We start from the raw sequence: 14,564 nt of genomic DNA on the forward strand, positions 1-14,564 counted from the left end.
CTCTGAGGTTGTGATCGTGGACTTCGTTGACATTAAGTATTTTGACAGGTACATGCTTTCCTCTGAGGTGGAAAGCAGTGGTGACACGAGATTACTTAAATTCTACAACTACCTAAAAGAAAGTGACCCAGATGCACTCCATAACAAGACACTCACACACAGCGAAACATCTAGACTAGAGCGATATGCCCCCTTAGTCAGCTGGCCCTGGAACTCTGCACACAAACACAAACGGAGCCACCAGATAGAAAACCCATGGGACTATAAAGCCAAATTATAAAACAGCAAAAGGAAAACTATCTGATACATTAGAAAGAAGCAACACAAAGGCAGAGTAAACTAGAATGCTATCTGGCCCTAAACAGAGAATACACTGTGGCAGAATACCTGAGCACCGTAACCGACCCAAAACAAAGACAAATCTTAACTAGGTACAGACTCAGTGAGCACAGTCTTGGCCGTCAAAGGCAGACCTTGTATCCCGAGAGAAGACAGACTATGCACCCACTGCATACACAAAAAAGTGGAAACCGAGCTACACTTCCTAACTGTACCAAGACTGGTCCACTGTTGTACCAAGACATCAGAGACACATACTTCCCACAGATTACAATCACCCAGAGAAGTACAACAATGTGCAAACACAGCAGCAAGATTTGTGAGCTGCTGTGATAGAAGGACATCAAATGGAACACAACCACCCTAAAGACTAATAATTGTGTGTATTCCTGCACTTATCTGCATATATAGTGATATTGGTAAATAGAGATTGATTTATTGGAGATTCTGACTTTCAAAAGTACACATTTTGTTTTGATTGTATTGCTGTATTGTGCCTTTTGCTTTGGTAATGTAAACCTCATGGCAATAAAGATGAAATTGAATTGTGTGTGTGTGTGTGTGTGTGTGTGTGTGTGTGTGTGTGTGTGTGTGTGTGTGTGTGTGTGTGTGTTCGTTCAGAATCAGCCTAATAATAAATAATATCCAAATAAACATGACTGGATATTATTATTTGACATTAATAAAGTTGGCTGGTGACCATGTCACAAAACAAGCAAACAATAGATACAATTTCTTCTATCTATCACATATTCTGTCCTCTCAAATAACACCGTTGGTGAGGAGGAAATACAAATACAAAACAAAAACAAAAACACTGATTGAGCAATAAACAGAGCAGCAACTGTTGTTGTTATTATTACTCACCTTTCCTATCTGTGCTGACTCACAGTGTGGAACAATTACATCAGACATAGGCTACAGAATGTTGAAAGTAAACATGATGGACTGCGTGCCAAACTTGTTATGTAGCAAACTAGCAAACATTACTCAGTGTCCTGTCCATATAAGCTGATTGGCCAGTTTTAACTTGATTGTTTCACGGTGTCACAAATCGAGCGCACCCGGCCGGTGTGACTGACATTAATTTGGCTCACAGACAGTCAGTCGCCAGTCGGCTGTATTTTCTGCTACGGAAGACATTTTGAGTCGGTGCGGTCGGTTGGTGTGTGTCTGAACTGAACAGTGAACAGAAGCCGCTTGCTTGGTTGGTGGGCAGCAGCGTGAAGCCACGCCATCGTGTCGGAAGAGAGTCCAATCTGCTTTGAATCAACGTTTACATTTAGACATATAAACACAAAAGGATATAGGACTTTTATTTTTAGTCACGCTTCTGTAATTCGGTTGTTTAATCGGCGTATGTGTAGCCTAGATAGCTAGCGCGTACAAAAAAGCCAGCCACAAAAGCTAGCTAATTCCTAGATGCTAGCGAGTTAGCATCGCCCCAGCTGGCCTACCCTCGTCCTCCTCGACAGCCCTCCTCGGCCCCCTTCACCCAGGCACAATGGCTTTAAAGCGAATTAACAAGGTAACTGGCTCTACTTTGTTTCACCTTATACTGTAAATCGAACCTTTTATTTGTGTATTTTGCTCTTCCAGTTCAGCGAAAACACAAAACACCCTCAAACGAATTTGAGGTGGCTAAGTACGCTAGCCTGTTAGCTTGCTGTCTTTTCCAACCACACTGAAGCTTGAATGACACAGCTTTCAAGTCCTCGAGCGCCGCAAACAAATAAATGCACCTCTCAAATTTGTGGGGTGTTACCGTAAATTGGGAAGAAAAAGGCAACTACATCTCCACATTCAACGTTACGAAGTGTTTAGACAATATGGAGCTTTTAGGCCCAAGCAATATATGTCAAAACTGTTGTGGAGCCTGGCCCAAACAATGGTTTAATTTACTGATGTAACGAGGCCTTTTTATTCATCCCTAATAGCCGGACACTTATTTCAACGGAATACCACCCTTCCCATTGAATAACAATGGGATACAATTTGTATAGTGTTTCTTTAAATGTACCTTGCTATTAATGTTTAATGCATAGTAGGCCTTTCATTATGACGTTAATATTTACGGTTCAGCATGCTAGTGTTGGCTACACAAGTGTTTGAATTTGTGGGGCAACTGTTTTCTCGCCTCCCATGTCAAACATGTAACATGAGATGGTGAGTGCGAGGCTAGGCTATATGTCGCATACATAACGGCACATGTCAAAGTTTCGCTTAGGGGTTCCTCCTTGTGGCCTGAAATACAAACCCTGCTGTCATACAAGAAGTGTTTCTTCTTCTTCCAACGTGGCTGTATCCTGCTTTGGCCTCTCCCTATACTCGACCCTGCTTTGCCCAGAAGACTCATGGCGTAAAAATAGCCCTGCTGTGGTGCTGCTTACCTAACTATAATGGTGTGGAATTGCTGTGTGTGCCCAAGTCTAATTCTACAACGGCTATCAGCACCTTCTAAAACTTGCCTGGCAGATGATGGCATTGCAGGGGCCAAGCTACCATGCTGAGACGGAGCTGCCTGTGGAATTGATAAAATCTGATCTGTGTATGACACGGGGCATTTGTACAGTAGCCTTTAGTCAGAAGCACTTACAAGAACGAGAATGTAGACCTGTATGTTGTCATATCGGGCATTTCAGGCATAGTATGCCTGCGACGCCATACAGCAGTTTGAGTCTAACTCGTTCTGCTTGTTTTCCTTTATGTAAAACAGCCAGTGTTTAGCTAGTGTCTTGAACTCCAGTCATAAGAGGATTCAATATGTCATGTTTAATTGCAAAGAAATGGTAGGTAGATAAGCTTGATTCGATGTGAACTTGGGAGAGAAGCCACTACCAGCCAATTACTAGTGACACTACGCTCTAGTTGGCAAGTTATTCTGCTGCAGCAATTACCTTTACCTCTTTTCAGAGATCATGTGCTAAATATTGGACTGGTAATAAAGCAGTCCAAATAAAAAGGAAGGTGAACTTTGGATCCATCCAGGTGCATACTGTATGTAACCAGATGGCAAACAGTTGGTGGCTTTTGCCTAGTGAAATTGGCACTAATTTGAATTTTACATTGAGCCTGCCTGCCACACCCACTGAGACATTCGGATCCAATTGGCTGATTAATTAGGCTCACCTGACTACCTGTCTGTCACCAACGGCAAATAGTCCACAGATGGAAGACTACTGATGGTGATCAATACAGGGATTGCAAGTAGCTCGATTTTAAGAGATCAGACAGTCCAATAGGGGACTCGCTTGACAATTGATCATGCTATACGGTGACCAATTTGCTCTTTTGTCATACTCTGGTGTGGGAAACACCCAAGTATCATGTAGGGGCAAAATAGTTGTTCTGACTATGCTCAGTTCATGCTTCTGAATGTTAATATTCTTTTTAGCGGCATAGTCTAATACGGAACTTGCTCATTCATGCCTGTGTGGCTCAGTAAGTGAAGTAAGCCATGGATGTTTTTGCATGCCATGTGTCATAAGATTACTCAACGTTTCTCTAAATCTGATGATGCTACAATTGGAATCTAATTACGTGGCTTTCACTACTGACCTCATCAGGTTTTTATAAACAAACGCCTATTCCCTGTGCTGACAGAAGCCAGTCTTTTTTTTTTCTTTTCTTTTTTTCACACCTGGCAATGAGTCTTATGACATTTTGAACAGGAAATGGATACATAAACCAGGGGAGCAATGCAAAAAGGTTCCCACCCATCAGTAGGTGGGTTACCTTTGGCTGCAATATGTGCAGACTCAGAGAGCCTTTGGCTTGTTTCTCTTGTTTCTCCATTGTCCATTCATTCCTCTTCTGACAGAAGTACACATTATCACATCTGAGATATCCTGAACGTTGATGTCTTTTTTTTTCTTTCTTTTCCTTTCGGCTTTTCCCTTCAGGGGTCGCCACAGCGAATCATCTGCCTCCATCTCACCCTGTCCTCTGCCTCCTCTTCTCTCCTCTCACCAACTAACTTCATGTCCTCTTTCACTACATCCATAAATCTTCTCTTTGATAATGTGATTTTCCAATAATTTCTGATCTTTCTATGAGATTTCTGATCTTTCTATGAGAAACGCAGAAAGATGAAGGCTTTAGCCGTCATGTTTCAATAATACTTTAAGGTTAAATGGGATCTTGTTTATTGATAGTGTTGATTTATCGAATGGCAGCGAAAAGTTTAAAGTTGGCATGCCACGGAGTGACCATTTCCTCCTTAGATAATGATCATTGAGTAATGCGTGTTAAAAAGCTGCATTGCTGTGGATGCATTAAACAGGTTGTTAAAAAGTATGTCTTTGGCCTTGTCACCTCTTGATCCCCTTCCCTCTGACAGGTTCACCATGCACTTTTGTCCCTACCTGTGTCCCTTGTTTCCTTTGCAAAAGGGGAGGCCTTGCTTTGTTCAGTATCACACAGCTGATGGCTGCTCAGTAGGGACAGTAGTTAATCGTCATCACAACATCGGTATATGCCGATATTGTTTGGGAGGTGAACTGTTGACCTTCTGCTTAACCAGATGGCCTGTTAACCACTAAACTAATGCATTTGCTCCAAAAAAGAATAGCCTAGCTTTTTACCCTTTTCAACAAATTGCACATTCTCTGCTTTCACCTTTACTGGTTAAGGAAGCATTCACTTTGGGCACGACATGATTATGTATGATACAATATTAAGTCACTGTGTTGGGAGGTACATGGTAGAGTTGGGGAAATTGTCACGTTACTCTAAATTGTAGGCTATTGCTACTGAGGGGAGATATGACTGGGGGAGGCTGAGATCAACAAAACAAGTCATAGAAACTCAACCACTATATTGTGTGTTTTGGTTTTGGACACATTTCTTGACTACTCAGTATAAGACGAGTAGCCATTAGCTGTAATTCATATTCATTGTAGAATTGAATAGTTGACAGGTGAATCATTGAGTTGTAAGGCCAGTGAAGTTAAGTCACCTCTAGTACATTGTTCGGATACTTAGGATTCCATTATGTTACTATTCACCGTAATGGGGAACTCCACATTCTGGTGGTGGTGTGTAAGGAAGTAATGTGTAAAACAAAATGGCACGGTTTCTAAATTATTTCAAGTTGAACAGGTTCTTGTAGTTTTGTGTCACTAATGGTAATGGAGTTCTATTGAGATGACGCTAGATTAAACACGTTTTTAAACAAAACCTTGACTATTCTGCTCTGACTTTTTCTGTCTCAGGAACTGAATGACTTGTCCAGGGATCCTCCTGCCCAGTGTTCTGCAGGACCAGTGGGCGATGACTGTAAGAAGAACTAGATTTATCAGCAGGTTTTCCCACAACCCTAGGCCTCTATAAGAATTCCCATCAGTATTGTAGCCTATGTAAAAGTGAAGTATCATCAATCCTGACATTTCGTCCTTTCTTTTTTTGCAGTGTTTCACTGGCAAGCTACTATTATGGGGCCTGTAAGTATCAAATGCTGATCTGGAACAAATGTCTTCACATTGTCTTATGTGTTCTATTTTGAAGGTCTGAGGGTAATCTTGATCCAATTAATGCATAAATACAACTAAGACAGTTTTTCTGAACTGGTGAGCTGCAGATATTTATGGCAGGGAAATATTTAATATCTTAGGTTCTGACTCCCAGTGTAAAACAAAACGAACTGTACTAGTGCTTTAAAATGCTTCTATGAGTCAACTAACGTCTATATCTTTGTCCTTTGCAGAATGACAGTCCCTATCAGGGTGGTGTATTTTTCCTGACTATTCATTTCCCTACAGATTACCCTTTCAAACCACCTAAGGTTAGTAGGCCTCTACTTGAAAACGAGACAGCCAATCTGTGTCTCTCTCACACACACACACACACACACACACACACGTGTTACTTTGCGTAAGAGCTACTGTAGTGTTTTGAGATGTTACACTAAATAGAATCTGATCATAATCAATGATTCCTTATCTCTTCTAACTTTTCTCCTGTCAGGTGGCCTTCACCACAAGAATTTATCACCCAAATATTAACAGTAACGGCAGCATCTGCCTGGATATATTGAGATCGCAGTGGTCTCCTGCATTAACTATCTCTAAAGGTAAGGGAACCTTAAAATATATTTATATGATAAGACAAATCTTTGTTACGTTGTTCTTTATTTGTGCTGTGGGCCATCGATCAAAACAAAGCGAACATGCACCTTTTGTGTTCCTAAGCGTACTGTACATTTTAAAATGGCTTTGATGTTTCAAAAATCAACTCTTATCTAACTTCTAACACAATAGAAATGACAGTGGAAATAAGGCAAGCTCACACCAAAGCTGTACAGACGGTCGTCTGTTTTGTTATACATGACAACCTGGTTTTGATGTAGACTCGAGCCACATACTGGCCAACAGTCACCATGACTGATTTCAGACATTTGGATTCTATAGAAACATATTGTGCCTGAAAATAGCATCTATAAACCCACAGATTATATTTGGTTATTGTTCTAAGATTAGAGTTGTTCAGAACCATCTTCCATTAAACCCTAATAATTTTCAATTTCTTCACCTTGTTCGCTGTATGTAGAACAGAAAGAACAATATACCAACACATAAATCAATAGTTTAGTAAACGGTGCCGGTGGGGGTTGGGCTCGTTTCATGCTGTTTTCATAAATCGCAGATTAGGATTTGACACCTGACAATGTTCATGAGATTATATTTTGCTTCATTCCTGGAAAAGACGGTGGTTTACCGTAATTCTGTTTCTCTCTATTTGCAGTACTGTTGTCCATTTGTTCCCTGTTATGTGATCCTAACCCTGACGACCCCTTAGTGCCAGAGATCGCACGCATCTACAAAACAGACCCACCTAAGTAAGTTCCCATCACAAAACATAAGTGTTGCGAGTTGTGTAATGTGGTGTTAAAATTCCAACAAGCAATGGGGAACACGCAGCAATGCAAGGACGAGCATGGTACAATTATGGTAAAAATGTGAATAATAAGGCTGGTCCAAATGGGCCATCCAGAGCCTTGTAACCAAGCAGATGTTCTGCTCCATCTCAGGTATAATAAACTAGCCAGGGAATGGACAGAGAAGTATGCCATGCTTTAAGGGTAAGGTCAGTCCGCATGGAGGAGGGAGAGGCTGTGTGTTGAAGATTGTCGGTCTCATCCAAATCTCGGCACCGATGCAGCGTTTGGCTCTACTAATTAACGGCATTGATGAGCTGTTAAGATTTGCTCACATGCTTGCTTGGCTGGAGAGATGAGCTTCCAACTCACAAGTAGCTTGTACACATAAGCGGTCATGAAAAGTGAGGTTCCTGCATTGATTTCACAGTATATATTTTGTAAGAAAAATCCTAAGGGATCCAAACGTATGTTTTGACCATGGCTGTTGCATCGACTTACGTGTGAGCATCTTGGTCATGATTTTGACTTCCAACAATTAAAAGGTTAAAAAGGCATGGCGTTTTCCATGCTAGGTTTGAATTACGGTATTGGGCCAATGTGTTTGACTGCTGACTTTCCGTATCAACAGGTACAACAAGACGGCTCGGGAATGGACTCAGAAGTACGCAATGTGATCCTTGCTTCCAGTCCCAATTGATGTCATCATATAGCTGGAATAAACTGTCAATTACTGTTTTTACTTTTCTTTGCCCATTTGGCCACAACACGTCATCAGCCAATAACAGTAATTTTGTATGATTTTTCTGCCCTCTCTCCCCCCCCACCCCCACCCACCCCCCCAAAAAAAACTTAAATTGACCCAAATGCTTTTTAGATATGTCTTCATCATGCCCCGTTTCTGCTTTTCCAAAAGATGCCAAGGGCTGACCAGTCTTCATGGAGCATGTATGTGTATAGAACTGTACCACAGCCACTTTGTTAAAGAGCCGCCTCTTGCTGCGCTCCAAACGGGAAGGTGCCAACTCAAATGAAAAGAAAAGATAACCCAACAGTTTCTCGTCATACTGTCTTGGTATGGCTTGGAGATCAAGATGGTGCAATCACATCTGTGAGCTTTTACCAGTAAACCTATAGGGAACTCGAGGTCTGTGAATATTATACACACTATTAAAACTGACTGTTTGAATAGATAATTGCAAAAAAAAAAGGAAAAAAAGAGAATCTGCAGGTTAATGAGGAAAAAAAAATTGCATGTCGATAATAGACGTAATCGGTTCATGTGCTGCTGAGTATGAGAGATTGGAGTGCAAATATGTCCACTTTTAAAGTTTTTTTTTTTTCCTTTTTGTTACCGTTATTTTTCTGGGGGTTTGTTTTTAGACTGGAGAGCCATTAGTTTATCCATCATCCACCACACTGTTCTCTTTTTGCACTGAATTCATTATTCAAAGCTCTCAATGGCTGATCGATCAACTAATAGCTCTGCTATGTAATGGATACTTTTTTTTTTTCTCAATAAAGTTGAACAAATTGCAATCTTGATGTACTGTTTGCTTTAGAAAATGTAACTTATTGAATTTCTTTAAATGGGGAATTTCTCATTTATGGTTATAAAATTGCTAGCAAACAAGACTGGTGATCTAATTTATCTTTATTTTTTTGCACTTGCTCGGTTCAACTAAGCATCGGTCACAACTTGGTGTTTAATTGCCTAGAAGCTTTACACCTGCATGATGCCTTCATCCAGTTTAACCCATTTAGGCCTGAGATCAGATACTAAAAATGTCTGTCTTATCTGCTATTTTTCAATAGCTAAAGCATAACATAATGCTAACACAAAGGGGTTCCCGCCCAAAATGGTAACCCATTTTGACCCAGAGATCAGATTCTAAAATAGTCTTCTAAATCCTGACTTTCTGAAAAAGCTGCTAAAGCATAACATAATGCTAACACCAAAAGGGGTTCCTGCCCAAAATACCAGCTATGAGCGGTTTCCATGTATTAGCCAACACTGTAATAAAGCCCAGTACACAAAAATAGAAAAACAATTACATTTTATTAAAAATATTACAATAAACCGATAATTGAACTCTTTACTGTACAAAGCCACAGGGTACAGGTATAAATAGTCTGTCCTAAGATGCATACAAAGTGATGCAGTGCCTATCAAACCTTTGGTTCAAGAATTGAGGACAAAATGCTCCAAACAGCAGATTGTCGTTCATACGTACATACACCACCGCACACTGATTTGATTTGTGAGCTGTGTGTTTATCCCATACATCCTTATGTCTTGACATTAACAATCGGGAAGATTTGAATTGCATAATCAATACTCACTGAGCAGACAAATGGACACCAAACAAATTGCAACAGAACATTTAAGCACCAAACAAGGCTAGAGTTTAACCACTTAAGCCTGATTTATACATAGGCATGTCATGGTGTGAAGTGGTGAAAAAAGCCAAGTAAGTAAATCAGCCATTTTCACCAAGCAACAGCAAATTAAGGACTAGGCTATTTTTTGAGAATATTCACCTTTAATGACATGCCCAAAATAGGTTCTCAAAGATTGGGTTCCACAGGACATGGCTAATTGGCTATCCTATAGTATACCATCTCAAAGTACAAAAAAAGATAGCTCAGTAATGTGCCATAATATAGTACGGCACACAATGTTAGATATGTAAATCCAATGATTTTATTAATTAGTTATCCCCCCCCCGTCATCCTCTACAAACCCAGGTTTGTAGAGGAGTTGCGACACGCTTTGATCTCGCCACTTCTATCTCAATGCGATATCCCACTGAGATAGAATGTGCACTTCCGCATTCCATTATTACAATGGGAGTCAACGCTAGTGTCGTCACGCATACTGGATCAGACTGCATGAACCCAGACTAGTTAGGTTTTAGTTTTCATATAGTCTCCCACCTAATCCAGGAATAGTTTACACCTGGGACCAACTGGTTAGTGCCACCAACTACCTGGTAGAATAACTGGCGGTAGTCTGGGTCTCCTCAACTGGAGTTGAGAACTGTTGGCATAAATGAATAAGCCACATTTTTACTATGGCATATGGAGGTGTCACTTGCTGCCAAAAAGAAAATGACGCATCACATACGACAGTATAAATTAGGCTAAGCGTGCCTACGGGTGATGTATTCGCCATATATAAGCACAGTGGCCGCCGTTGCCACGAAATGCCACCCTGCTTTGGCAATGTAAAATGCCAACATAGCCGCCATGATTGTGACTATGGTCTATGCGTCTGTCTGAATTGGAAGCAAATTTAATTTGATAATAAAATGTTTTTCCTTACTACAAAATGACAAAAAATTAAAGATTCTCTACCAATGTAGCCCACATTCTGTGTTTTGTTTTCACATAAAAGTTATCAACACTTTTCTGCATGACATAAATTCACCATCAAACACAGCTTGTTTAAATTACAAATGTATAAAAGGTTTGTGGGGACGGTTTCCCTTATGTAATCCATGACTTTACACCAGGTGGCACTGAAGATGTCAACGTTTTGAAGTCGGACACTAGGACAGGTATAACCTTACAATTATGTTATTTGATATTAATATACAACTGCTTTGCTTTGGTAAAGAGCAGTAGTAGTGCCAGTGCATGGTGTAAAGAAAATAATCATACTTGGCACAGTTAAGATTCATAAGCAGTACACAGCTCCTAAACAGTGTAATGTGAGCAAGGTCATTCAACAATAATGATTAACTCACTTACATTACTCCCAAGAATGTCCATGAAATCTCTACCTTCCAGGGGCATTTTAAGGAGAATCCTACTCGTTATACATTTAACGATTGTCTGGAAATGTACTTCTTTGTCTACAGTGCATGAAAAAGAAATAACAATAATGACTGAATTACTTACTGAATGTGCCATTCTAAAAACAGGGACACTCAGCAGCTGTAAGGGGCATGGCAGGTTGACCTGATTGCCACTTCCATGTGCCGCATATGCAATAAACATAACGTCCGTGACTCAGGTGTGTGCAGTTGAACATTTAAAACAGTCACAGTAAAACCGACCGTCCCTCCAGTGTAAAGTCAAGGAACACATAAGGGGTATGTATGTCTGGTTAAAAAATAATAATAACATTCAGTTCTGAAAAACATCTCCTATAAACAATAAAAAACAGTCACTGTTATGTCAGAGGGTGGCTCGTCTTCTGGCTGTTTGTTTTCGGAGGGGAGATATACATTGAGCCCAGGGGTTGGTATGGACACAGTACATGACATCTGCGTGTTGAGATGGACACTGAAATATTGCTTCCGGAGGGTGGAGCGGGGGTATGCTGAGGTCATGCTGTAGAGAGCTCCACCCCACTGTCACAAACACCACTGTCGTTTCGTCCATCCAACTTCAGCTCCTGCACAGCAGCAGTGACTACAGAGATGGATGGAAAAGTATGAACTTTAGCTAAGGTTTAATTTGGTGTGTTTTTTTAAGTATCAATCAAAGTGTTGCACCGATTATTTGTTGCCACGTAACGCACAGCTGCTTTATGCGCTTGCTTCAGTTTATGAAAAATACTGGCATGTTATTATGTACTGTATCAGTCACTATGAAGATATAACATTATTTTGAAGTAATTTTATTTTTTTCAACAGGGAAAGAAATCGATCAAAACCAAATAGATTGTCAGGCAATGGACCCTTATACTGTAGATCTTTAACTCTTGAGAGTGTAAAATGAAACCAAATGGTCCATACACACAGTTACATTTTTGTTAAACATCCGCATTACTTAATTTACAAGAAGTCTACACAATTAGAGAATTATTTTGATCAATGTTTGCCTGTTATCTCTCCTAAGGTACCAACATCAATACAGCAACAACAAAATATTCTTTAGTTTTCGGTCTTTCGAGGCAGATCAAATGGAGGTCCGTGGCCCAAAGGCATACATAATGAGCCTTGAAAAAGGTTGAAAGTCAGTTTGTTGTTCATACCTTGCATGTCTGTGGTGCTTGTTGTTGGAGACAGAGACGTCTCTGCTGTCTCCATGTGATGGAGCGCCTCCTCCAGGACAGCTAGGGCTGTGCAGTTTCCTAGCGACTTCAGGCCCTCCGCCAGGTCTCTGACGGTGCCACCTGAGACCTAGAGGACGGGCGCAACACGCACGCACGCACACGCAACACGCACACGCACGCACACGCACGCAGTCAGCCTCCGGACCATAGACTGTAAAAAATATGGACAAAGCGTTCCGCGGGTCTAACGTGAACGTAAAATGAAGCCTGTCAGTCCTTGCAATGGAAGTCGCCATCTTTCTAGATCCGTTTTGGCCCAGCTCAGGCCAGCTGGCCCATTGGCTGGCCCAGACAACGAGGCGGGACTTCCCCCTTCTTCTTCGTTGGTTTTTATTTTGACTCGAGTGGGTGGGGGATCCCGTTCATAGACTGTAACGGTAGCCACGCCCCTCAGAACATGCGCGACTTTATGGTCATTTTTTAAATAAATGGGACCATAATTTTCCAAAACGAATATTATGACATTAGAAATGAGACTTTAAACTAGTGACTGGAAGCAGAAAGTATTCATGACCATGTTTATTAAAGGACCACTTCACCACTTTTCAACCTATCTTCATATAATAGGTCCTCACTAATAATCATGAAAAAATGGGGATTTTTTTTTCTATTCGGTCTGTGTCTCATAGGAGGGCTGTGGGCAGTTCAGAAACCGTCTTCCAGTGACATCATCGATGGGGAATACAAGCTAGTAGAAACTGCAGGCTTTCTAGTCCTGAAAATTTGCAATGCAAAAATGGAAGCCATCGTTCTCACGATAATGAAAATCTAAACATTTTTGTAAAATAATCTTGTTTAAAAAGAAATCTGCCTAATGATGATGTCACTGGAAGACGGTTTCTAAACTGCCCACAGCCGTCCTATGAGACACAGACTGAGTAGAAAGAAATCGTGCAATTTTTTCATGATTATTAGTGAGGACCTATTATATGAAGATAGGTTGAAAAGTGGTGAAGTGGTCCTTTAAGGTAATACAGTCTAGGTGAAGTTGGGCCAAAATACATGGACTTCTATGGGGCTATGGGTTTTTCTGGGTCCAGTGACAGCGCCACAACAGGCCATTATATGAACTTTAATTTCCTTAGTGGCTTCACAAAATATCTCTCTGACTGCCCCCCTGCTCCGGACGCGGAATTAATGCTTTCTGTGTGCTGGAAGTCAAGGGGGAGCTGTAAGGTGCTGCAGGGGTCACATACCACCAAGTCCAGCATGACTAGAAGAATATTTAGTTAACATCATGGGGTCCATCCAGTGCAAAACCAATATTTATCTTTATGTGCCATCTCCGTCGGTACACATACTGTATGTATTAAAAAAAAGGAATCATTGCACTCTTCCTCTGTGTGTGCTGTGAGAACTGGGTGTGAGGGGTTATTGCCTCTAAACAAGGCAGCCACTTCATGGAAAGTATATGCCATGTTATCATGAGCATTAGTGGGGGCTAATTATTATGAATGTGTGTGTGTGTCAAGGTTATAATAGTTTTGGGTTTTTCATTATAGTTTAGTTTTAGTTAGTTTTGACTTCTTTTTTTCCTAATTCAGTTAGTTTTAGTTAGTTTTTAGAGCGGGTTTGCTAGTTTTTCTTTAGTTTTTATTTTGGTGAAATGCTTAGTTTTAGTTTAGTATATAGTTTAGTTTTAGTTTTTTTTCGTACTTTGGTTTATTTGTCAGGTATAGGATTAAAAAAACTTTATTTCTCCACTTTGATGATACCATTTGGTATTATGTTTTATATCATTTTAATCGTTGATCGTTGAACAAGGTATAGTCTGTATAGATTGTAAGAATCGGGCATTCGTGGAATCAGCAACACAGCTAAACGTGTGGGTAGCGCCCCCAAAAAATGTGCCAAAATTGCAAATGGTTGGTATACCTTTGAGTTGCTTAGTGGATTGGATGATTGCACTCTCCCACAGTAATAAGGAAAAAACAACACTCAAATCTTTTCTTCTGGGGGCTCACTGGGAGCAGATGGGGGTCGGTGGCCAATTACATATCATTTTTGGGGTCCTTGACATGAAATATTGAGGCCTAGATGTCTTAATTGTTATGTGTGTACCTCATAACTGTCCAGCAGAGTGGTTGCGGGTGAAGGGCTGAGTCTGAAGGCGCTGTTGAGGATTCCCAGGCCCAGTGTGTGTGCCAGGCTCTCCCATCCCCCCTCTGTACCCTCCAGGGAATGGCATAGCACTCGCTTTGTATCCTGCCCCAAGGTGGCCAAATCCCCTAATAAAATGACATAACATGGAATTCATTTATGTTTTCCACAGGGCTTTAACAATAT

General features: G+C 40.8%; 2 protein-coding genes across 5 annotated transcripts in view; one reads left to right on the forward strand and one right to left on the reverse strand.

Moving 5' to 3' along the window:
* The first annotated feature begins 1,435 nt into the window (after positions 1-1,435).
* Positions 1,436-8,752, forward strand: LOC308322826 (ubiquitin-conjugating enzyme E2 D2-like). 3 transcript variants are annotated; one of them, XM_080774300.1, is made up of 8 exons: positions 1,436-1,867; positions 5,553-5,616; positions 5,749-5,780; positions 6,044-6,121; positions 6,304-6,409; positions 7,081-7,174; positions 7,367-7,422; positions 7,845-8,752. In XM_080774300.1, exons 1-7 carry the CDS (start codon positions 1,844-1,846, stop codon positions 7,413-7,415), a joined length of 447 nt encoding a protein of 148 aa, XP_080630426.1. In that variant the 5' UTR covers positions 1,436-1,843; the 3' UTR covers positions 7,416-7,422; positions 7,845-8,752. The 3 variants fall into 3 exon arrangements, with proteins under 3 accessions (XP_080630426.1, XP_080630425.1, XP_080630427.1); XM_080774299.1 differs by having other exon boundaries at positions 1,437-1,867; positions 7,367-7,417; XM_080774301.1 differs by lacking the exon at positions 7,367-7,422 and having other exon boundaries at positions 1,438-1,867.
* The window catches only part of nfkb1 (nuclear factor of kappa light polypeptide gene enhancer in B-cells 1), a 40,515-nt gene continuing 34,300 nt past the window's right edge, over positions 8,350-14,564 (reverse strand). For both annotated transcript variants that reach the window (XM_080774288.1, XM_080774287.1), the window contains exons 22-24: positions 14,340-14,506; positions 12,198-12,345; positions 8,350-11,632 (exon numbers count right to left, since the gene is read on the reverse strand). In XM_080774288.1, the coding sequence (XP_080630414.1) occupies positions 11,547-11,632; positions 12,198-12,345; positions 14,340-14,506 (401 nt within the window). In that variant the 3' untranslated portion in view covers positions 8,350-11,546. The remainder of the gene's footprint in view (positions 11,633-12,197; positions 12,346-14,339; positions 14,507-14,564) is intronic.

This window comes from Protomyctophum bolini (assembly GCF_963924005.1).
Source record: "Protomyctophum bolini genome assembly, chromosome: 10".
Lineage (NCBI taxonomy): Eukaryota > Metazoa > Chordata > Actinopteri > Myctophiformes > Myctophidae > Protomyctophum > Protomyctophum bolini.